General features: G+C 39.5%; 1 protein-coding gene across 2 annotated transcripts in view; it reads left to right on the top strand.

The window, feature by feature from the left end:
• WDFY2 (WD repeat and FYVE domain containing 2) overlaps positions 1 to 25,956 on the top strand; it is a 198,635-nt gene that overhangs the window by 128,577 nt on the left and 44,102 nt on the right. Inside the window, exon 6 of one of the 2 annotated variants that reach the window (XM_030921873.1) lies at positions 16,617 to 16,767. The exons of the other annotated variant lie outside the window; for it this stretch is intronic. Coding sequence (XP_030777733.1) covers positions 16,617 to 16,767 — 151 coding nt within the window. The remainder of the gene's footprint in view (positions 1 to 16,616; positions 16,768 to 25,956) is intronic. 2 annotated transcript variants of the gene reach the window in all.

Raw genomic sequence — 25,956 nt, 5'->3', positions numbered from 1 at the left:
TCGGCCTCCCAAAGTGCTGGGATTACAGGCTTGAGTCACCGCGCCCGGCCTAATCTATATGCATATTCTTATGCCAATATTGTCTTGATTACTATTGCTTCATAGTAAATTTTGAAATTGGGAAGTGCACCTCCTCCCACTTTGTTCTTCTTTTTAAAAATTACTTTGGCTATTTTAGGTCCTTTGAGTTTCCATATGCGTTGTAGGATCTACAAAGAAGCCAGTTGGGATTAACATGGGGGTTGTGTTGAATCTATAAATCAGTTTGGGGAATAATCCCATCTTAGCAATATTAAGTCTTCCAATCCATGAATACAGGATATATTTCTGTGTACTTAGATTTTTAGTTTCTTCCAAGAATGTTTTGTAGTTTTCAGAGTATTAGTATCACACTTCTTTTGTTAAATTTATTCCTAAGAATTTTATTTCTTTTGAGGTTATTGTAAATGAAATTGTTTACTCTATTTCATTTTTGGACTGTTTATTGCAAGTGCAAAAATGTAATTGATTTTTAAATATAGATTTGTATGTCACGATCTAGCTGAGACTGTTAGTCACAGGTTTTTAGTGGATTATTTAGAATTTTATATATATATATATAAAACTATGTCATCTCAAATAGAGATAGTTTTATTTCTTAATAATCCCTTTTAAAATAATTATTTAATATGTTTTGGCCTTAAATGAAGCAGTTGCAGGTACTATATTCAGATGTAGGAATTTAGCTATCTGGATTTGTCATCTGGTGAAAATCTAGTTTTCACTAATACAGTCATATGTTGCTTACCGACAGGGATAGATTTTGAGAAATGAATTGTTAGGTGGTTTTGTCTTTGAGCAAACATCATAGGGTGCACTTACACAAACCAAGATGGTCTAGCCTCCTACACACTTGGACCTATGGTATAGCCTATTGCTCCCGGGCCACAAACCTGTACATGTTACTCTACTGAATACTGTAGGCAATTGTAACACAATGGTAAGTATTTTTGTATCTAAACATATCTAAACATTAAAAAAATTAGTCAAAATGTAGTATTATAATCTTACAGGGCCACCATTGTATATGTGATCCATCATTGTCTGAAATGTTATAAAGTGCATGATGTATATGATTATCTCTAAGAAAATATTCTCTTTTTCCTTCTTTTTGTTTTCTCTTCTTTAATATAAATTGTTTGGACAATTATTTCCTTTGACTACTATACTTCTACATAGTAAAGCTCTTACTTTCTTGCTAAAATAAAGATGTTATTACTATTTTAAAAAAAAAAAAACCTAAAATGACTTTCTTTTTTTTTGTTTTGTTTTTTGTTTTTTTCGGAGTCAGAGTCTTGCTCTGTCACCCAGGTGGGAGTGAAGCGGCACAAGCAATTGTGGGCACCCCCCAGGTTCAAGTGATTCTCCTGCCTCAGCCTCCCAAGTATCTGAGATTACAGGCACCTGCCACCACACCCAGCTAATATTTGCATTTTTAGTAGTGACAGGGTTTCACTATGTTGGCCAAGCTGGTCTCTGCCTTGGCCTCCCAAAGTGCTCGACAGGTGTGAGCCACCGCTCCTGGCCCAAAACAACTATTAAAATAACAAATTGAGGACCAGGGACAGCAGCTGACACCTGTGATCCCAGCACTTTGGGAAGCTGAGGTGGAGGATCCTTTGAGCCCAGGAGTTTGAGACCAGCCTGGGCAACACAGCAAGACCCCATCTCAAAAAAAAAAAAAAGTTAGCCTGTAGTCTTAGCTACTAGGGAGGCTGAGGTGGGAGGATTTCTTCAATCCAGGGGTTCAAAGTTATAGTGAGCTGTGCCTGCACCATTGTACTCTAGCCTGGGTAACAGAGCAAGACCCTGTCTCTAAATAATAAAATAAATAGCAAATCAAAAAATGACAGCTGATAGGCAAACCAAGGAGATAAAGTAGAATCATACAGTAATTCCCAATTAAAAAAAAAGAAAAAGCAGACTAAGAGGAAAAAGGGTGTAAAGAACAGGTGGAAAAACATAAAACAACACAGTAGTAGATTTAAACCTAACAATGTCAGTAATCAGATTAAAAATAAATGATCTAAAGGCAATTAAAAGGCAGTCAACGTCAGATTCAGTGAAAGATGAGACCCAAATATAAACTATAAGAAGTGTGTTTTACATAGAAAGACACAAATAGGTTAAAAGTAAAAGGATGGAAGATGATATACAATGAGAATACTAGTCAAAAGAAAACTGGAGTGACTTTTTAAATATCAAAGTAGATTTCAGAGCAAAGAACATTACCAGGGATAAAGAAGGTATCATGAGGGCCAGTCCTCCAGAAGACCATAACAATCTTAAATGTTTATGCATCTCATAACATGGTTTTGAGATATGTGACCCAAAAGCTGATGAAACTTTAGGGAGAAATAGGTACAAATTATAGTTAGAAATTTTAATACTTTCAATCATTTGTTGAAGATATTAATTGATAGAATAGTAGGCAGAGAATCAGTAAAGTACAGCAGACTTGAACAAAACAGTCAACAAACTTGCTCTCATTGACATCTGTAGAACATTCCAACTAAAGTCTGTTTTATTTATACATTATTTTCAAGTACATGGAGAATATTTATCAAGACAGACAATATTCTAGGCCATAAAATAAATCTCAGCAAATTTGGAAGGATTTAAGTCATGCAAAGCATGTTCTCTGATCAAAATGGAATTCAAGTAGGAATCAATAACAGAAAAATCTCTGGGACAGGTGCAGTGGTTCACACCTGTTAACCCAATGCTTCTGGAGAGGGGAGGATCACTTGGGGCCAGGAGTTGAACCCTGGGCAACATAGCAAGATGCTGTTTCTATTTAAAAAATGAGGCCGGGCGCGGTGGCTCAAGCCTGTAATCCCAGCACTTTGGGAGGCCGAGACGGGCGGATCACGAGGTCAGGAGATCGAGACCATCCTGGCGAACACGGTGAAACCCTGTCTCTACTAAAAATACAAAAAAAACTAGCCGGGTGAGGTGGCGGGCGCCTGTAGTCCCAGCTACTCGGGAGGCTGAGGCAGGAGAATGGCGGGAACCCGGGAGGCGGAGCTTGCAGTGAGCTGAGATCCGGCCACTGCACTCCAGCCCGGGCGACAGAGCGAGACTCCGCCTCAAAAAAAAAAAGAAAAAGGCTGGTTGCGGTGGCTCACACCTGTAATCCCAGCACTTTGGGAGGCCGAGGCAGGTGGATCACCAGAGGCTAGGAATTCGAGACCAGCCTGACCAACATGGAAAATCCCATCTCTACTAAAAATGCACAAAATTAGGCGGACGTGGTGGCACATGCCTGTAATCCTAGCTACTCAGGAGGCCGAGGCAGGAGAAATGCTTGAACCCCGGAGGCAGAGGTTGTGGTGAGCCAAGATTGCGTCATTGCGCTCCAGCCTAGACAACAAAAGCAAAACTCGGTCTCTGAAAAAAAAAAATTGAAAAAAGGCTGGGTGCAGTGACTCACACCTGTAATCCCAGCACTTTGGGAGGCCAAGGCAGGTAGATCACCTGAGGTCGGGAGTTCAAGACCAGCCTGACCAACATGGAGAAACCCCATCTCTACTAAAAATACAAAATTAGCCAGGCATGGTGGCTCATGCCTGCAATCCCAGCTAGTTGGGAGGCTGAGACAGGAGAGTTGCTTGAATCTGGGAGGTGTAGGTTGCAGTGAGCCGAGATCGCACCATTGCACTCCAGCCTGGGCAACAAGAGCAACACTCCATCTTAAAAAAAAAAAAACACACACACACACACACACACACACACAAAAAAGAAAAAGAAAAAAATTAGCTGAGCATGGTGATGCACACCTGTAGTGTTAGCTACTCAGGAGGCAGAGGCTGGAGGATCGCTTGAGCCCAGGGCTTCAAGATTGCAGTGAGCTATCACAGTGCTACCATACTCTACCCTGGGCAACAAAGCAAGACCCCGTCTCTTAAAAAAAAAAAAAAAAAAAAAGGAAAGGAAAGAAAAAAGAAAGGAAAGACCAATCTCTGAAAAATCCCTAAATATTTGGAAGCTAAATGACACACTTCCAAATCACTCATGAGTCAAAGAAGAAGTCAGAATAGAAATTGGAAAGTATTTTGAACTGAATAAAAATGAAAACAAGATGGCCGAATCGAACAGCTCCAGTCTACAGCTCCCAGCGTGAACGACGCAGAAAACGGGTGATTTCTGCATTTCCAACTGAGGTAGCAGGTCATCTCATTGGGGCTTGTTGCACAGTGGGTGCAGCCCACGGAGTGTGAGCTGAAGCAGGGTGGGGCATCTCCTCACCCAGGAAGTGCATGGGGTTGGGGAATTCCCTTTCCTAGCCATGGGAAGCCATGACAGACAGGACCTGGAAAATTGGGACACTTCCACCCTAATACTGTGCTTTTCCAATGTTCTTAGCAAACAGCACACCAGGACATTATATCCCATGCCTGACTTGGAGGGTCCCACATCCACAGAGCCTCACTCACTGCTAGCACAGCAGTCCAAGATCGAACTGCCAGGTGGCAGGGAGGCTGGGGGAGGGGCATCTGCCATTGCTGAGACTTGAATAGGTAAACAAAGCAGCTGGGAAGCTCAAACTGGGTGGAGTCCACCCTCGCTCAAGGAGGCCTGCACACTTCTGTAGACTCCACCACTGGGGGCATGGCATAGCTGAACAAAAGGCAGCAGAAACTTTGGCAGACTTAAACATCCCTGTCTGACAGCTTTGAAGAGAGTAGTGGTTCTCCCAGCATGGAGTTCGAGATCTGAGAACAGACAGACTGACTCCTCAAGTGGGTCCCTGACCCCTGAGTAGCCTAACTGGGAGACACCTCACAGTAGGGGCCAACTGACACCTCACATGGCTGGTTGCCTCTCTGAGAGGAAGCTTTCAGAGGAAGGATCAGGCAGCAACATTTGCCATTCTGCAATATTTGTTGTTCTGCAGCCTCCACTGGTGATACTCAGGCAAATGGGGTCTGGAGTGGACCTCCAGCAAACTCCAACAGACCTGCAGCTGAGGGTCCTGACTGTTAGAAGGAAAACTAACAAACATAAAGGACATCCACACCAAAACCCTATCTCTAGGTCACCATCATCAAAGACCAAAGGTAGATAAAACACCAAAGATGGGGAGAAATCAGAGCAGAAAAGATGAAAATTCCAAAAATCAGAGTGCCTCTTCTCCTCCAAAGGAACGCTTCTCCTCACCAGCAGTGGAACAAAGCTGGACAGAGAATGACTGACGAGTTGACAGAAGTAGGCCTCAGAAGATCAGTAATAACAAACTTCTCTGAGCTAAAGGAGGATGTTCAAACCCATCGCAAAGAAGCTAAAAACCTTGAAAAAAGATTAGATGAATGGCTAACTGGAATAAACAGTGTAGAGAAGACCTCAAATAACCTGATGGAGCTGAAAACCATGGCCCGAGAACTACGTGACGCATGCACAAGCTTCAGTAGCCGATTCAAGCAAGTGGAAGAAAAGGGTATCAGTGACTGAGGATCAAATGAATGAAATGAAGTGAGAAGAGAAGCTTAGAGAAAAAAAGAGTAAAAAGAAATGAACAAAGCCTCCAAGAAATATGGGACTATGTGAAAAGACCAAATCTACATCTGATTGGTGTACCTGAAAGTGACAGGAAGAATGGAACGAAGTTGGAAAACACTCTTAAGGGTGTTATCCAGGAGAACTTCCCTAACCTAGTGAGGCAGGCCAACATTCAAATTCAGGAAATACAGAGAACGCTACAAAGATACTCCTCAAGAAGGGTAACTCCAAGACACATAATTGTCAGATTCACCCAAGTTGAAATGAAGGAAAAAATGTTAAGGGCAGCCAGAGGGAAAGGTTGAGTTACCCACAAAGGGAAGCCCATCAGACTAACAGCGGATCTCTTGTCAGAAGCTCTACAAGCCAGAAGAGAGTGGGGCCAGTATTCAACATTCTTAGAGAAAAGAATGTTTAAGAAAAGAAAAGATATTTAAACCCAAAATTTCATATCTAGCCAAACTAAGCTTCATAAGTAAAGGAGAAATAAAATCATTTACACACAAGCAAATCCTGAGAGATTTTGTCATCACCAGGCCTGCCCTACAAGAGCTCCGAAGGAAGCGCTAAACATGGCAAGGAACAACTAGTACCAGACACTGCAAAAGGATGCCAAATGGTAAAGACCATCGATGCTAGGAAGAAACTGCATCAACTAACGAGCAAAATAACCAACTGACATCATAATGACAGGATCAAATTCACACATAATAATATTAACCTTAAATGTAAATGGACTAAATGCTCCAATAAAAGACACAGACTGGCAAACTGGATAAAGAGTCAAGACCCATCAATGTGCTGTATTCAGGAGACCCATCTCACATGCAGAGATACACATAGGCTCAAAATAAAGGGATGGAGGAAGATCTACCAATCAAATGGAAAACAAAAAAAAGCAGGGGTTGCAATCCTAGTCTCTGATAAAACAGACTTTAAACCACAAAGATCAAAAGAGACAAAGAAGGCCATTACATAATGGTAAAGGGATCAATTCAACAAAAAGAGCTAACTATCCTAAATATATACACACCCAATACAGGAGCACCCAGATTCATAAAGCCAAGTCCTCAGAGACCTACAAAGAGACTTAGACTCCCATACAATAATAATGAGAGACTTTAACACCCTACTGTCAACATTAGACAGATCAACGAATCAGAAAGTTAGCAAGGATATCCAGGACTTGAACTCAACTCTCCACCAAGCAGACCTAATAGACATCTACAAAACTCTCCACCCCAAATCAACAGAATATATATTCTTCACAGGACCACATCACACTTGTTCCAAAATTGACCACATAGTTGGAAGTAAAGCACTCCTCAGCAAATGTAAAAGAACAGAAACTATAACAAACTGTCTCTGAGACCACAGTGCAATCAAATTAGAACTCAGGATTAAGAAACTCACTCAAAACTGCACAACTACATGGAAACTGAACAACCTGCTCCTGAGTGACTACTGGGTACATAACGAAATGAAGGCAGAAATAAAGATGTTCTTTAAAACCAGTGAGAACAAAGACAAAACATACCAGAATCTCTGGGACACATTTAAAGCAGTGTGTAAAGGAAAATTTATTTACAGCAGTAAATGCCCACAAGAGAAAGCAGGAAAGATCTAAAATCAACACCCTAACATCACAATTAAAAGAACTAGAGAAGTAAGAGCAAACACATTCAAAACCTAGCAGTAGACAAGAAATAACTAAGATCAGAGCAGAACAGAGACACAGAATACCCTTCAAAAAGATCAATGAATCCAGGAGATGTTTTTTTGAAAAGATCAACAAAATTGATAGACCGCTAGCAAGACTAATAAAGAAGAAAAGAGAGAAGAATCAAATAGATGCAATAAAAATGATAAAGGGGATATCATCACCGATTCCACGGAAATACAAACTACCATCAGAGAATACTATAAACATCTCTATGCAAATAAACTAGAAAATCTAGAAGAAATGGATAAATTCCTGGACACATACACCCTCCCAAGACTAAACCAGGAAGAAGTTGAATCCCTGAATAGACCAATAACAGGTTCTGAAATTGAGGCAATAATTAATAGGCTACCAACCAAAAGAAGTCCAGGACCAGACAGATTCATAGCCGAATTTTACCAGAGGTACAAAGAGGAGCTGGTACCATTCCTTCTGAAACTATTCCAATCAATAGATAAAGAGGGAATCCTCCCTAATTCATTTTAGGAGGCTAACATCATCCTGATACCAAAGCCTGTCAGAGACGCAGCAAAACGAGAATTTTAGACCAATATCCCTGATGAACATCAATACAAAAATCCTCAATAAAATACTGGCAAACCGAATCCAGAAGCACATCAAAAAGCTTATCCACCACGATCAAGTAGGCTTCATCCCTGGTATGCAAGGCTGGTTCAACATTCGCAAATCAACAAACATAATCCATCATATAAACAGAACCAAAGACAAAAACTGCATGATTATCTCAATAAATGTAGAAAAGGCCTTCATCAAAATTCAACAGCCCTTCATGCTAAAAACTCTCAATAAACTAGGTATTGAAGGGACGTATCTTAAAATAATGAAAGCTATTTATGACAAACCCACAGCCAATATCACACTGAATGGGCAAAAACTGGAAGCAGTCCCCTTAAAAACTGCCACAAGACAGGGATGCCCCTTTCACCATTCCTATTCAACATAGTGTTGGAAGTTCTGGCCAGGGCTGTCAGGCAAGAAAAAGAAATACAGGGTATTCAATTAGGAAAAGAAGAAGTCAGATTGTCCCTGTTTGCAGATGACATGATTGGATATTTAGAAAACCCCATCGTCTCAGCCCAAAATCTCCTTAAGCTGATAAGAAACTTCAGCAAAGTCTCAGGATACAAAATCAATGTGCAAAAATCACAAGCATTCTTATACACCAGTAACAGACAAACAGAGAGCCAAATCATGAGTGAACTCCCATTCACAATTGCTTCAAAGAGAATAAAATACCTAGGAATCCAACTTACAAGGGATGTGAAGAACCTCTTCAAGGAGAACTACAAACCACTGCGCAATGAAATAAAAGAGGACACAAACAAATGGAAGAACATTCCATGCTCATGGACAGGAAGAATCAATATCGTGAAAATGGCCATACTACCCAAGGTAATTTACAGATTCAATGCCATCCCCATTAAGCTACCAGACACTTTCTTCACAGAATTGGAAAAAACTACTTTAAAGTTCATGTGGAACCAAAAAAGAGCCCACATTGCCAAGACAATCCTAAGTCAAAAGAACAAAGCTGGAGACATCACGCTACCTGACTTCAAACTATACTACAAGTCTTCAGTAACCAAAACAGCATGGTACTGGTAGCAAAACAGAGCTATAGACCAATGGAACAGAATAGAGCCCTCAGAAATAATACCACGCATCTACAACCATCTGATCTTTGACAAACCTGACAAAAACAAGAAATGGAGAAAAGATTCCCTCTTTAATAAATGGTGCTGGGAAAACTGGCTAGCCATATGTAGAAAGCTGAAACTGGATCCCTTCCTTACACCTTACACAAAAATTAATTCAAGATGGATTAAAGACTTAAATGTTAGACCTAAAACCATAAAAACCCTAGAAGAAAACCTAAGCAATGCCATTCAGGCCATAGGCATGGGCAAGGACTTCATGACTAAAACACCAAAAGCAATGGCAACAAAAGCCAAAATTGACAAATGGGATCTAATTAAACTAAAGAGCTTCTGCACAGCAAAAGAAACTATCATCAGAGTGAACAGGCAACCTACAGAATGGGAGAAAACTTTTAGAATCTACCCATATGACAAAGGGCTAATACCCAGAACCTACAAAGACCTTAAACAAATTTACAAGAAAAAATCAAACAACCCCATCAAAAAGTGGGCAGAGGATATGAACAGACACTTCTCAAAAGAAGACATTTATGCAGCCAACAGACACATGAAAAAATGCTCATCATCACTGGCCATCAGAGAAATGCAAATCAAAACCACAATGAGATAATACCTCACACCAGTTAGAATGGTGATCATTAAAAAGTCAGGAAACTACAGATGCTGGATAGGATGTGGAGAAATAGGAACACTTTTACACTGTTGGTGGGACTGTAAACTAGTTCAACCATTGTGGAAGACAGTGTGGCAATTCCTCAAGGATCTAGAACTAGAAATACCATTTGACCCAGCCATCCCATTACTGGCTATATACCAAAAGGATTACAAATCATGCTGCTATAAAGACACATGCACGTGTATGTTTATTGTAGCACTCTTCACAATAGCAAAGACTTGGAACCAACCCAAATGTCCATCAATGATAGACTGAATTAAGAAAATGTGGCACATGTACACTGTGAAATACTATGCAACCATAAAAAGGATGAGTTCATGTCCTTTGTAGGGACACGGATGAAACTGGAAACCATCATTCTGAGCAAACTATCACAAAACAGAAAACCAAGCACCACATGTTCTCACTCATAGGTGGGAACTGAACAATGAGAACACTTGGACACAGGTTGGGGAACATCACACACCAGGACCTGTCATGGGTTGCAGGGAGTGGGGAGTGATAACATTAGGAGAAATACCTAATATAAATGATGAGTTAATGGGTGCAGCACACCAACCTGGCACAAGTATACATATGTAAAAATCCTGCACATTGTGCACATGTACCCTAGAACTTAAAATGTAGTAATAAAAAAAATGAAAACACAATATACCAGAATTTATGGTATGATGCCATAGTGGTATTTAAGGAAAAATTTACAGAACTAAACATCTATATTAGAAAACAAGAAAGATCTCAAATCAGTGACTTTGACTTTGACCTTAGAATACCAGAGAAAGAAGAACAAAGGAGACCTAAGCTAAGCAGAAGGAAGGAGAGATCAGTAGAAGTTCATAAAATAGAAAACAGAAAACAGAGAAAAGTCAATGAAATCCAAAAGCTAGTTTTTTGATAAGCTCAGTAAGATTTATAAATCTTTAGCCAGAGTTAACAGGGAAAAAAAAAGAGAAAATGCAAGTTATCAATATCAGGAATGAGTAAAGTGACATTACTACAGAGTTTAGGTATATTTAAAGGATAGTAAGTAATATTATGAACAACTTTATGCTAGTAAATTTGAAAACAAATTTTAAAAATCTTTGAAAGATACAAATTGTGAAAGATTACTAAAAAAGACATGGATAATCCTAATAGTTCTATATCTACTAATGAAATTGAATTTAATGTATAGTTAAAACCTTCCCACAAAGAAAGCTCTAGGCCCACATGCCTTTACTGATGAATTTTATGAAACATCAAAAGAAGAGGCATTGCAAGCTTTACACAGACACTTTCAGAAGTTGCACAAGTGAAAGACTTTCCAACCCATTCTGAGATCAACATTACTTCTTGTTAAAACTAGACCAAAATGAAACAAGTAAAGAAAACTATAGGCCATCATTCTTTATGATAATGGGTACAAAAAATCTAGACAAAATTTCAGTGGATGAAATTCAATAATATATAAAAAAGATAATACATTATGATCAAGTGAAGTTTTTCTCAGTAATACAGTGTTGAATTAACATTTAAATTTAATTAGTGGTATATGCCCAGAAGAAATGAAAGCAGAGGCTCAAGCAGATATATGTACACCCATGTTCATAGCAGCAGCATTTACAATAGCCCAAAGGTGGAGGCAATCTAAATGCCCATCAACAGATGCATATATAAACAAGTTTGGTGTATACATACAGTGGAATATTATTCAGCCTTAAAAAGGAAGGAAGTTCTGACACATGCAAATTAACCTTGAAGACATAGTGAAATAAGCCAATCAAAAAAAGGACAAGGCCAGGTGTAGTGGCTCACACCTATAATCCGGCACTTTAGGAGGCCAAGGCTGATGGATCACCTGAGGCCAGGAGTTCGAGACCAGCCTGGCCAACATGGTGAAGCCTCCTCTCTACTAAAAATACAAAAATTAGCTGGGTGTGGTGGTGTGCGCCTGTCATCCCAGCTACTTGGGAGGCTGAGGCAAGAGAATCCCTTGAACCTGGGAAGTGGAGGTTGCAGTGAGCTGAGATTGTGCCACTGCACTCCAGCCTGGGCGACAGAGCAAGATTCCGTGTCAAAAAAGAAAAGGAGAAATACTGAAGGATTTCCCTTATAGATGAGGTACTTATTGTAATCAAATTCATAGAGACAGAAAGGAGAATGGTGATTGCCAAGGGCCAGGAGAGGGAGAAATGGCGAGTTAGTGGGTACAAGAGTTTCAGTTTGGGAAGATGAGAAGGTTCTAGAGAGTGAAAGGTGGTGATGGTTACACAACAGTGTGAATGTACTTAATGCCACAGAATGGTATGCTTAAAATGAATTTTTTGTTGTGTATATTTTAATACAATAAAAATATTAAAAGATTACATATGTGGATTACTTAGTGAAGTATCTGAAACATAGTTTAATGGTCCAATAAATATTAATTCCTTTCCAAAAAAAAAGAAAGCAGTATTGACAAGAATGTGGAGAAATTGGAACCCTCTTTCTGTTTTTGTTTTGTTTTGTTTTTTGATACAGAGTTTCATTCTTGTTGCCCAGGCTGGAGTGCAGTGGTGTGATCTCGGCTCGCCGCAACCTGTGCCTCCCGGGTTCAAGTGATTCTCCTGCCTCAGCCTCCCAAGTAGCTGGAATTACAGGTGCTCGCCACCAATGCCTGGCTAATTTTTGTATTTTTTAGTAGAGACAGGGTTTCACCATGTTGGCCAGGCTAGTCTTGAACTCCTGACCTCAGGTGATCCACCTGCCTCAGCCTCCCAAAGTGCTGGGATTATAGGTGTGAGCCACTGCACCCAGGCCTGGAACCCTCTTAACACTGTTGGTGGGAATGTAAAATGGTGTAGCCACTTTGAAAAACAGTTTGGCAGTTCCTCAAAGAGTTAAATACAAAATTACCTTGTGACACAACATTTTTACTCCTAGTTAGGTACCCAAGAGAACTGAAAGCATAGTCATGTGTTGCTTAATGATGGTGACACATTCTGAGAAATGCGTTGCTAGGCGATTTCAATGCTGTGTGAACATGAGAGAGTGTACTTACACCCCTAGATGGGATTGCCTACTACATACCTGGGCTAGAGGGTATAACCTGTTGCTCCCTAGGCTTGCACACCTGTACAGCATGTTACTGTTATGAATACTTTAGGCAGTTGTAGCACGATGATATTTGTTACAATAAACATGTCTAAAAATAGAAAAGGTACAGTAAAAATTTGATGCAAAAGATTTAAAAAATGGTATGGTTTGCCTGGATAGGGCACTTACCATGAATGGAGCTTGGAGGACTGGAAATTGCTCTCGGTGAGTCAGTGAGTGAGTAGTGAGTGAATGTGAAGGCCTTGGACATTACACTGCTGTAGACTTCATAAACATTGAACACTTAGGCTGCACTACATTTGCTTAAAAATATTATTTCAATAATAAACCTAGTGAACTCTATTTTTACTTTATAAACTTTTTAATCTTTTCAACTTTTCAGCTTTTTTGTAATAACAGAGCTTAAAACACAAACACAACTGTACAAAATATTGTTTCTTCATACCTTTATTCTCTAGGTTTTTTGTTTTTTTAAATTTTTAATATTTTATTTTATTTTTTAAACATTTTTTGTTGTTGTTAAAAGCTAAGACACAAACACACGCATTAGCCTAGGCCTACTTAGGGTCAGGATCATCAGTATCACTGTCTTCCACCTCCACAGTTCATCCCACTGAAGGTCTTCACGGGGCATAACACCCATCGAGCTGTCACCTCCTATCACAACAATACCTTCTTCTGGATACCTCCTGCGGGACCTGCATGAGGCTGTTTTACAGTTAACATTTTAAAAATATATATAAAAAGAAGGAGTACACTCTAAAATACTGATTTTAAAAGTATAATATAGTAAATACATAAACCAGGTCATTGAATATCATTATCAAGTAACATTATTGCAGGTGCTGTACTTTTATGTGACTGGCAGCACAATAGGTTTGTTTTCACCAGGATCACCACAGATAGGTGAGTAATGCATTGTGCTAGAACAGCCATGCCCTTTCAGCTGCATTATACTCTTATGGTGCCACAGTTGACTGAAGCATCGTTATGTGGAGCATGACAGTATTCACACAAAAACTCATACATATCTCTTCATAACAACGTTATTCATAATGGCCAAAAAAATGGAAATAACCTCAATGTCCATCAGTGATGAATGGATAAACAAAATGTGGTATATATATGCATTGACTTATTTAGCCATTTAGGAATGAAGTACGTGCTACAAAATGGTTGAACCTTGGAAGCTTATGCTAAGAGAAAAAAGCCACACACAAAAGGCCACGTATTGTATAATTACACTTATATGAAGTGTCAGGAATAGGAGATAATTCATAGAGAAAGATAATAGATGAGTGTTTTCCAAGGATGAGGGAAGTGGGAGTTGGGGATATAGAGTTTCATTTTTGGATGATGGAAATGTTCTGAAAATAGATAATAATGATGATGCACGACATTGTGAGTAACTAATAACCAGTGAGTTATATACTCTAAAATGTTTAAAGTGGTGAATTTTGTGTTATGTGAATTTTACCTCAATACAAAATTTTAAAAATCAATAAATGATCCCAAAACCAAAGACATTACAAGAAAGAAAACTGCAGACCAATATGTCTCATAAAAAAAAACAAAAAACAAAAACTAGCAAATTGACCCCAACCATATATAGAAAGAATTACACAGCGTGACCTAGTGGGATTTATTCCAGATAGGCAAAGCAGGTTCAGCATTCAGAAATCAATGTAATCCAACAGGTTGAAGAAGAAAAATCATATTATTAATTTAATGTGGGAAAGCATTTGGTAAAATCCAGTTCATTATAAAATATTCTCAGCAAACTAGGACTAGAGGGGAGCGTCTTCAATAAAGAAATATCTACAGAAATCCTGCAGCTAACATTGTCCTTAATGGTGATAAAAGAGATGCTTTCCCTCTAAGATCAGGATCAAGGCAAGGAAGATGTCCCTCTCACCACTCCTATTCAAACCCACATTTTTTCTTATGAGTTTCTGAAGCTTAGTGATAAGTTACCTATCTTTGAATTTTTTTTCAATAAAAGAATCTTTTTCACCTTAAACAAAAGTATGTGATCTGAGTTTTGGGATTTTTTTGTTTGTTTTTGTTTTCTGGTAGTCATAGGTAGCCTGACCCTGAGAGAGAGAACCAACTTTGACATCAGGGAGAATAGGATTTTTATTCTATCTTTGTCATTCGTTGGTTTTGTAGCTTTGAGCAAGCCACTTAACATTTCTAGCCTCTGCCTTCTCTGGCACAGGAAGGCCGCTCAGAGGGCTAAAGCCCGTTATCATCTAGGGCTGCTGTCATCCCCTTGGACTCGAATATGATAGATAGAAGGCTAAAGGCCCCCTCAGTGAAAAGAGGGGTGAGGTGTTAGGGGCCACTTTCTGCTTGAAATAGACTTGAGTATACTTGAACTCATTAGATAGTTCACTTTTTATTCCCTCACTGATAGAACTTGAATTGAACATTTGATGATAGAGACATTAAAAGATCTTCACGAGTTTCTCCAAGAAGACACATCTTTTAGTTAAAGCCTGTGTTTTGATCTTGATGGTGGCTGGTACTCTGAAAGCAGATGTGTGTTGTAGAGACATCACAGTGTCACTGCTTCCCTACTCCCTTAGATTCTCCAAGCTTCAAATACCAGCTCTTAAAACATCAGGCATTTGTTGAATGACTGACTGCGCTGTGGCTGTTCACTCTGGTTCTGACTGTATTGTATGGTAGCAATCCCAAAGGGCCATCTTGCTAAGGTTGTATTTGTTGTAAAATGATGAAATCATCCACTTTGCAGGGTCATTACAATGATTAAGCTAGAGAATGTATTTAAGTGCCTGGCACTTGTTAGACATTCAAAAATTGGCAGATGATATTATTGTCAGTAGAGCCACATTTGTCCGTCCATACTGTCTAACTCTGTGTTCATGATCAAAATGTGAAACCAGTGTCTTCTCTGTGACCTCACCACAGTCATGATGAGTGTGTTCATGCCCCATCAGACTGCCAGCTCTTGGGAGCAGGGCCCGGTGAGGTCCAGGTTGCTGGATGTCAGTCTTTGTTCATTCCAGTCAGCTCTGTTCAGTGACTGCAGATGCCCTCCACCTTACTGCCTGGAATATATAATAAGGCAAAAATCCTTCCACCTGTTTTCATTTGGTAACTGAGAAGCTGTAAGACCTCAGTCAAGCTCCTCCACCTCATTGTGCCTCACTTTTCCATGTGTAAAATAGGGAGATGGGTTAACTGATATGAATAGCCTCTTCTAATTCCGGAATTGTGTGATGTGATAACTGTGATCATATTGCTCTTGTTTATTAACAACTCTAGAAAATTTGCTCTTATTATCATTCGTACAGACACACACACACTTTGGCATAAGGGATACTTCACTTTCTTCTGTATGGTTCTTAGGAATAATTCTGTCCTCCTTTCCATGCATTTAATTTCTGAAAGAAAGTGTTCATCTAGAACTTTTGTATGACTTTATAAGACAGACTTCATTAAAAGAATAACGGTATGCTCCAGTTTTTTTATAAGTGCACATAAACTGACGGTAGTGATATATATGAACATCGCTCCTAATGTGTTTTGTGGTCACACTGGATGTGGCTCTCTCCAGTCCGGCCGCCCTAGCTTGTCTGAGGAAGTGGCCCAGGCCCTTTGGTAACAGGAGCTATGTGTGGCAATAATCCTTGTGTTGGCACAAATGGGGCAGAGGGGGAACATTGGGAAGAGATGGATAGTTTTATTTTAATCACCAAAAACACTCAGACACACCTGTCTGCAGGGGAATACCCCCACCGCGACGAGAACCACTGTTCTACCTTGTCCTTAAAATGGTTCTGCCGTTCAGCTTCTTCTGGGGTGGGGAGAAGAAGAGAATGGTGAATCTCTGTGGGCCATGTTCTTTCAACCTCCTTAGGATGCTTTATAGGTTGTTTTCTTTTCTCTTGGTTTTCAGCGCATCAGAGCAGAGTGACGATGATCCTGTTTGTCCTGGAGCTGGAGTGGGTGCTGAGCACAGGACAGGACAAGCAATTTGCCTGGCACTGCTCTGAGAGTGGGCAGCGCCTGGGAGGTTATCGTACCAGTGCCGTGGCCTCAGGCCTGCAGTATCCTTTGCTGGACAAAAATCTCTTAGTGGGAACTTAACTCTGATTCATGAAATTTTGGGATGTGTGCAACTTGAAAGTTTTGTTAATGACTGAGTTGCCCAGTGTAGATTACAATGCTCATAGAATTTCCTAAGGCACAAATCATCAAGAGTTCCCATGTAAGTAGAGTGAAGTGCGATCACTTGACCTGAAATAATAGACTGCTGAGCCATTTGTGAGTCTACTGTAACACAAGATCTGACATCTAGACAGAACACAGTGCAGATTCATGAACCTCAGCTGTCAGAAATAATTATGGTACATGAAGATGAAATCATCACCAAAATGTAATCTTTGCTCTTTGTACAGAAGTAATTTACACATAGATACCAAGGTTGTGAACATTCCTATTGGTGCCTGGGAAAAGAACCACAGGATTCCTGTTGAGTTTTAAATAGTTATTGCCAGGTTACCAAGCTAGGACCAGGGTGAGTGAGCTGGTATCTACATGGTAATGTTAAAAGCTTTGTTCCAGGAATGGACATTTTCAGGATATGTAGAGTGATATTTTTGTTTCCCAAATTGCCAGGGTCCTCATGCTCATGGTGAATCCTTGCTGATGCTGGGTAATGCTCACATCTGCCCAACTAGGCTCCAGCAAGCACAGTAATGACTAGTGTGTAGCATGTGTGGATGCGGCTGCCACTGTCGGGAGTAAAGGACCCTGGGTTCTTAGTTTTAAAAGCATATGGTCTCTTTATCTTCTGACAAATTAAGAAGTAGGTAGAAACAGGTCACTAGTCAGGGAAAGCAGGAAGAAACAGTAAGTCCTGCTTTCTAATTTCATCTCCATATTTATAAAATGCCTATTCAGTGATTCTCAACATCTGACAAAGTACATTGCTGTTTCTGTGAAACTGTGTGGCATTCAAAGGTATATTTTTGTGTATATATAGGCTAATATCACTCTTACTTTTCTCACTAGAAGAGCAAGGTGAAGAGACCAAGAATGACCATTGTGGAAAGTTGTAAAAGTAGCAAGTTGCTGAGAAGACCAAAGGCAAGGATGATAAGGAATGGCAGGCAGGATCAGCTCATCTTTGAGAGGGTAGTACTACCGGTTAATAAAAGAAACGCCAAACTTTACTTTCTAAAAGCCAGTTCAGATGAGCATAATACGTAAGTTGAAATACATGAACTCTCTTGCCAATACATAAATGACGTCTTAGTGTTAGAGCTGGAAGGGCACTTAGAGATCACCTAGTCCAACCCTCTGTCTTTGTCCATTTGGGCTGCTATCATAAATTACTGTAAACTGGGTGTCCTTTAAACACCAGAAATTTATTGCTCACAATTCTGGAGGCTGGGAATTCTAAGATCAAGGCACCAGCAGATTCAGTGTCTGGTGAGGGCGCTCCCATCCTGCTTCATAGACAACATCTTGCTGTGTCCTCACATGGTGAAAGGGCAGAGGACCTTTCTGTGGCCTTTTTTTATAAGGGCACTAATCCCATTCAGGAGGATTCATCTCCAAACACCATCACATTGGGAATTAGGTTTTAACATATGAATTTTGGGGAGACATAATCATTCTGTCTTCCTTATCTCTTTCTCTCTGTTTCACACAACACACACACACACACACACACACACACACACACACACACACTGTAACTGGGTGGTGATGGATGTGTTAATCAATTTGACCATGATTATTACACAGTGTATATGTATATCACATCATCACATTCAACATTTTGAATATATACAATCTTTGTCAATTAAATACTTTTTTAGAATTCAGTCTATACTACCTTCATTTTACAGATGAGCTGGCTGAAGCCCAGAAAGAGTCCTGTGTCTTATCTGAGGCCACCCAGCTAGTAAGTAGGAAAATCTTCACAAGAACCCAGGCCTTCTGCCTTGGACTCCTATTTTTTTCCCATTGTACTGCATTGCTCCTTCAAAAAGGAACTAATGGCATCAATATAATTTGGTCTTATTCTGGTTTCTGTATCACTTAGCCAAGCCCAGCAAGTATGGAAAAAAATACAGATCTTGCCCTCAGGAAGCTAACTTTGTAAACTATTTGAAAATAAAAAACAAATGGATAGTGTCCAACTTTCCCTGACTGTTGTAGTCTTTGATGTAGGATTATAACCACCACAGCTCCTCCCTTCAGGCATCTCCAGGAGTCATCCTCATTTGGTGACTATTCCCTTTTGCCACATCATGTGGTTTACCAAGCAGAAAGTCGTGTGATTGGGTATGAGAAGCCTGTGTGTGTGAGTCTCTGGTTTCAGTTCCATCCAGCCAGCCTCACTGTTCAGGTGATGGAGAGGTGCAGTACTACAGACAGGCCCTCCCAGAAGATTCCCTGACCTCTGCCAGCTCTGCCTTGCCAACTATGATTTTGGAGCCATGGTTTCAACCTTTGCTCTTGAGTATTTTTCCATTGCTAAACACTGATGGCATGACAGCTCTGTGCTTTTGCCAGAGGGTCTCAGCCAAGAACCACGTGACTTTTCTAAGGCTGGAAGTTTTTTCTGGGAGCTGGCTGATAGATTAATAGGCAAGCCATACAGTATTAGGGGTTCACGTTTAAATTTAGCTTTTAAAAACATTTCCTTCTGAGAACCTCCCACCGCCACCCCTCTCTTCCTTCTTTTTGTCACCCTCCACACTTTCAGGGGTTTTGGTTTCGTCATTGTTTGTTTTAGTGATGAAGGGAGGAGGAAGATCTGATGAATCAACATAAAATATTATGAATAATATCATTAATCCTATTTATCTTCATAGGAGACAGCTAATGGTTGATAAGAGACCTCCACAGATGAACTCATTCTTTTCTATCACCACCTCAAACAGTCATTCAGCCAAGGCAACAAGTGACAGACTGAATCAGATTGAATTCAGCCTTTATTCCTCTTCTTTCAGGCATCTTAGTGGAGAAGTAAATATGCAATGAAAATGACCAAAATTCAAGTAGAAAAATAAAGGAAGACAAAGAGACTGGTTCATAAATTGAATTGTCAATTTATGAGTAACCTCAAATTTTTTGATTGTTTTGACTGAAGATCTGAAACTTCAAATATAAATTACCTGCAATAGGAACAACAAGAATGACAATAATAATAGAGAAGGAGAGAAAAGGAAAAGGATAAAGAAAAAAATATCTTAGATTTGCAGGCCCTGAAAATATCTTAGATTTTCAGACTTTTACATATTACTTTGTTCACTGTCAAAACGATAATGTGAAGTAAAAACAAAACACCTAATTCTCAGTTTTCACAGTGTGGAAACCAAGGCTCAGGGAGTAGGTGACTTGCTCAAGGTCACGTGACTGTTGGCTAGCAGAACCAGGATTAGAATTTGGGGATTATAATTTTTCAGCCAGCCCTCTGCACAACTGGGTACAGCAGAATGGGGTTATTTCCCAAACGCCCCATGGAAGGTAGATGATAGTAAATAGAAATGTGTTCCTTCCCCACTTCACTTGTTAGTCTTTAAATTTGTGAGTACTTTATCCAGCGTCATTTGTCAGTGTCTTGTTATTTGACCATATTTTTATCATATTTTTCATGTTTTCACAAAAATAATTCAAATACTCTATTTTAGGATTTTGTTCATGTCAGAGATATTTCCAAAATGTCACTATGTGTAGTGGAATGTTTCCCACCTAATGTAATCTCTTAGATTTATTTCTGTTCAGGTGAAGAGTTCTGAAAAGCTGTTAAGATTATGACAGTTTCTTCCTATCATACTTAATGCCAGTCATTCACATCCACTGTTGGTTCTTCTATCCCTTTTTGCTTTCTCTCAATTTTTGCTGGAGTATTTTAAAGCAAATTCTAGACCTTATATCATTTTATCCTTATATACTTAATTGAAAATATATGGGTTACTTTTTCAGTAATCACAATGCTATTGTTACATCTAAAAATTAACAATCTTTGATCTCCTTGATATTGTTGAATTTCAGATTTCACTGATTATTTTGAAAATGACTTTTGTGCAGGTTTGTTGGAAATTGGATCTAGACAAGATCCACACATTGCACGTGGTTGTCACATCTTCTAAATCTTTCTTCATCCAGAGCAGTGCCCCCTTCACTTTTTTTAATGCCGCTGCCTCGTTGAAGGTACCGAATCAGCTCTCCTGCACACAGTCCCACATTCTAAATTGATGTCATTTAACTTGCTCCTTTACCTACCTTCCTCACATATTTTCAGTGAACTGAAAAACTGCCCTATAATCTTGATTTCATTCAGATTCAGCCTTTTAGTGAGAGCATTTGGTTCTCACCAAGCGTGCTTCATAGAGCTTCCCATCATAAGGCACATGGCATTGCATTGTCGCCCTTTCAGTTATGCTGAGATTGATCGGCAGTTCAGGTGGTGACAGCCGGATCCCTGTAGCGCCGTCCTCCATACCAGCCTTTTAATGGTTTCATCTGTTGCTGAGCTTTGCCTGAACACTTTTTCGTTAAGGTTGCAAAATGGTGATTTTCTAATCCTATCATATTTTTCCCATGTATTTGTTGGAATACTTCTAAAGCATAACTTCCCCCCCCTCACTAACTAGGGCTATTTGGTTACCCTGAAATACAATTATTATAGGAAAAGCAAGATAAATTCTTATATCTTTCTTTTTAGTCCTTATTTTCAGAGTACAAATTTGGTGCCCTGGTTACCTTTAATAGGAATCTTTTTTTTTTTTCTTTTTGAGCACTATTACGAAATCTTACATTGGTTGGTTGTTTTTATTTTTATTTTTTTATTTTTTATTTTTTATTATACTTTAAGTTCTAGGGTACATGTGCATAACGTGCAGGTTTGTTACATATGTATACTTATGCCATGTTGGTGTGCTGCACCCATCAACTCGTCAGCACCCATCAATTCATCATTTATATCATGTATAACTCCCCAATGCAATCCTTCCCTCCTCCCCCCTCCCCCCTCCCCATGATAGGCCCCAGTGCGTGATGTTCCCCTTCCCGAGTCCAAGTGATCTCATTGTTCAGTTCCCACCTATGAGTGAGAACATGCGGTGTTTGGTTTTCTGTTCTTGTGATAGTTTGCTAAGAATGATGGTTTCCAGCTGCATCCATGTCCCTACAAAGGACGCAAACTCATCCTTTTTTATGGCTGCATAGTATTCCATGGTGTATATGTGCCACATTTTCTTAATCCAGTCTGTCACAGATGGACATTTGGGTTGATTCCAAGTCTTTGCTATTGTGAATAGTGCCGCAATAAACATACGTGTACATGTGTCTTTGTAGTAGAATAATTTATAATCCTTTGGGTATATACCCAGTAGTGGGATGGCTGGGTCATATGGTACATCTAGTTCTAGATCCTTGAGGAATTGCCATACTGTTTTCCATAATGGTTGAACTAGTTTACAATCCCACCAACAGTGTAAAAGTGTTCCTATTTCTCCACATCCTCTCCAACACCTGTTGTTTCCTGACTTCTTAATGATTGCCATTCTAACTGGTGTGAGATGGTATCTCATTGTGGTTTTGATTTGCATTTCTCTGATGGCGAGTGACGATGAGCATTTTTTCATGTGTCTGTTGGCTGTATGAATATCTTCTTTTGAGAAATGTCTGTTCATATCCTTTCCCCACTTTTTGATGGGGTTGTTTGTTTTTTTCTCGTATATTTGTTTGAGTTCTTTGTAGATTCTGGATATTAGCCCTTTGTCAGATGAGTAGGTTGCAAAAATTTTCTCCCATTCTGTAGGTTGCCTGTTCACTCTGATGGTAGTTTCTTTTGCTGTGCAAAAGCTCTTTAGTTTAATGAGATCCCATTTGTCAATTTTTGCTTTTGCTGCCGTTGCTTTTGGTGTTTTAGACATGAAGTCCTTGCCCATGCCTATGTCCTGAATGGTACTACCTAGATTTTCTTCTAGGGTTTTTATGGTATTAGGTCTAACATTTAAGTCTCTAATCCATCTTGAATTAATCTTCGTATAAGGGGTAAGGAAAGGATCCAGTTTCAGCTTTCTACTTATTGCTAGCCAATTTTCCCAGCACCATTTATTAAATAGGGAATCCTTTCCCCATTTCTTGTTTCTCTCAGGTTTGTCAAAGATCAGATGGCTGTAGATGTGCGGTATTATTTCTGAGGACTCTGTTCTGTTCCATTGGTCTATATCTCTGTTTTGGTACCAGTACCATGCTGTTTTGGTTACTGTAGCCTTGTAGTATAGTTTGAAGTCAGGTAGCGTGACGCCTCCAGCTTTGTCCTTTTGACTTAGGATTGTCTTGGCAATGCGGGCTCTTTTTTGGTTCCATATGAACTTTAAAGCAGTTTTTTCCAATTCTGTGAAGAAACTCATTGGTAGCTTGATGGGGATGGCATTGAATCTATAAATAACCTTGGGGAGTATGGCCATTTTCACGATATTGATTCTTCCTATCCATGAGCATGGTATGTTCTTCCATTTGTTTGTGTCCTCTTTGATTTCACTGAGCAGTGGTTTGTAGTTCTCCTTGAAGAGGTCCTTTACATCCCTTGTAAGCTGGATTCCTAGGTATTTTATTCTCTTTGAAGCAATTGTGAATGGAAGTTCATTCCTGATTTGGCTCTCTGCTTGTCTGTTACTGGTGTATAAGAATGCTTGTGATTTTTGCACATTAATTTTGTATCCTGAGACTTTGCTGAAGTTGCTTATCAGCTGAAGGAGATTTTGGGCTGAGACAATGGGGTTTTCTAAATATACAATCATGTCATCTGCAAACAGGGACAATTTGACTTCTTCTTTTCCTAACTGGATACCCTTGATTTCTTTCTCTTGCCTGATTGCCCTAGCCAGAACTTCCAACACTATGTTGAATAGGAGTGGTGAGAGAGGGCATCCCTGTCTTGTGCCAGTTTTCAAAGGGAATTTTTCCAGGTTTTGCCCATTCAGTATGATATTAGCTGTGGGTTTGTCATAAATAGCTCTTATTATTTTGAGATACATTCGATCAATACCGAATTTATTGAGAGTTTTTAGCATGAAGGGCTGTTGAATTTTGTCAAAAGCCTTTTCTGCATCTATTGAGACAATCATGTGGTTCTTGTCTTTGATTCTGTTTATATGCTGGATTACGTTTATTGATTTGCGAATGTTGAACCAGCCTTGCATCCCAGGGATGAAGCCCACTTGATCATGGTGGATAAGCTTTTTGATGTGCTGCTGAATCCGGTTTGCCAGTATTTTATTGAGAATTTTTGCATCGATGTTCATCAGGGATATTGGTCTAAAATTCTCTTTTTTTGTTGTGTCTCTGCCAGGCTTTGGTATCAGGATGATGTTGGCCTCATAAAATGAGTTAGGGAGGATTCCCTCTTTTTCTATTGATTGGAATAGTTTCAGAAGGAACGGTACCAGCTCCTCCTTGTACCTCTGGTAGAATTCAGCTGTGAATCCATCTGGTCCTGGACTTTTTTTGGTGGGTAGGCTATTAATTGTTGCCTCAATTTCAGAGCCTGCTATTGGTCTATTCAGGGATTCAACTTCTTCCTGGTTTAGCCTTGGGAGAGTGTAAGTGTCCAGGAAATTATCCATTTCTTCTAGATTTTCTAGTTGATTTGCGTAGAGGCGTTTATAGTATTCTCTGATGGTAGTTTGTATTTCTGTGGGGTCAGTGGTGATATCCCCTTTATCATTTTTTATTGCATCTATTTGATTCCTCTCTCTTTTCTTCTTTATTAGCCTTGCTAGCGGTCTGTCAATTTTGTTGATCTTTTCAAAAAACCAACTCCTGGATTCATTGATTTTTTGGAGGGTTTTTTGTGTCTCTATCTCCTTCAGTTCGGCTCTGATCTTAGTTATTTCTTGCCTTCTGCTAGCTTTTGAATGTGTTTGCTCTTGCCTCTCTAGTTCTTTTAATTGTGATGTTAGAGTGTCAATTTTAGATCTTTCCTGCTTTCTCTTGTGGGCATTTAGTGCTATAAATTTCCCTCTACACACTGCTTTAAATGTGTCCCAGAGATTCTGGTATGTTGTATCTTTGTTCTCATTGGTTTCAAAGAACATCTTTATTTCTGCTTTCATTTCGTTATGTACTCAGTAGTCATTCAGGAGCAGGTTGTTCAGTTTCCATGTAGTTGAGCGGTTTTGATTGAGTTTCTTAGTCCTGAGTTCTAGTTTGATTGCACTGTGGTCTGAGAGACAGTTTGTTATAATTTCTGTTCTTTTACATTTGCTGAGGAGTGCTTTACTTCCAATTATGTGGTCAATTTTGGAATAAGTGCGATGTGGTGCTGAGAAGAATGTATATTCTGTTGATTTGGGGTGGAGAGTTCTATAGATGTCTATTAGGTCCGCTTGGTGCAGAGATGAGTTCAATTCCTGGATATCCTTGTTAACTTTCTGTCTCGTTGATCTGTCTAATGTTGACAGCGGAGTGTTGAAGTCTCCCATTATTATTGTATGGGAGTCTAAGTCTCTTTGTAAGTCTCTAAGGACTTGCTTTATGAATCTGGGTGCTCCTGTATTGAGTGCATATATATTTAGGAGAGTTAGCTCTTCCTGTTGAATTGATCCCTTTACCATTATGTAATGGCCTTCTTTGTCTCTTTTGATCTTTGATGGTTTAAAGTCTGTTTTATCAGAGACAAGGATTGCAACCCCTGCTTTTTTTTGTTCTCCATTTGCTTGGTAGATCATCCTCCATCCCTTTATTTTGAGCCTATGTATGTCTCTGCATGTGAGATGGGTCTCCTGAATACAGCAGACTGATGGGTCTTGACTCTTTATCCAGTTTGCCAGTCTGTGTCTTTTAATTGGAGCATTTAGTCCATTAACATTTAAGGTTAATATTGTTATGTGTGAACTTGATCCTGCCATTGTGATATTAACTGGTTATTTTGCTCGTTAGTTGATGCAGTTTCTTCCTAGCCTCGATGGTCTTTACATTTTGGCATGTTTTTGCAATGGCTGGTACCGGTTGTTCCTTTCCATGTTTAGGGCTTCCTTCAGGGTCTCTTGTAAGGCAGGCCTGGTGGTGACAAAATCTCTAAGCATTTGCTTATCTGTAAAGGATTTTATTTCTCCTTCACTGATGAAACTTAGTTTGGCTGGATATGAAATTCTGGGTTTAAAATTCTTTTCTTTAAGAATGTTGAATATTGGCCCCTACTCTCTTCTGGCTTGTAGAGTTTCTGCCGAGAGATCTGCTGTTAGTCTGATGGGCTTCCCTTTGTG

Source organism: Rhinopithecus roxellana, chromosome 18 (assembly GCF_007565055.1).
Source record: "Rhinopithecus roxellana isolate Shanxi Qingling chromosome 18, ASM756505v1, whole genome shotgun sequence".
In the NCBI taxonomy this organism is placed as follows: Eukaryota; Metazoa; Chordata; class Mammalia; order Primates; family Cercopithecidae; genus Rhinopithecus; species Rhinopithecus roxellana.
The sequence above is the reverse complement of the archived record's forward strand: the minus strand, read 5'-3'. Positions and strand labels throughout refer to the sequence as shown.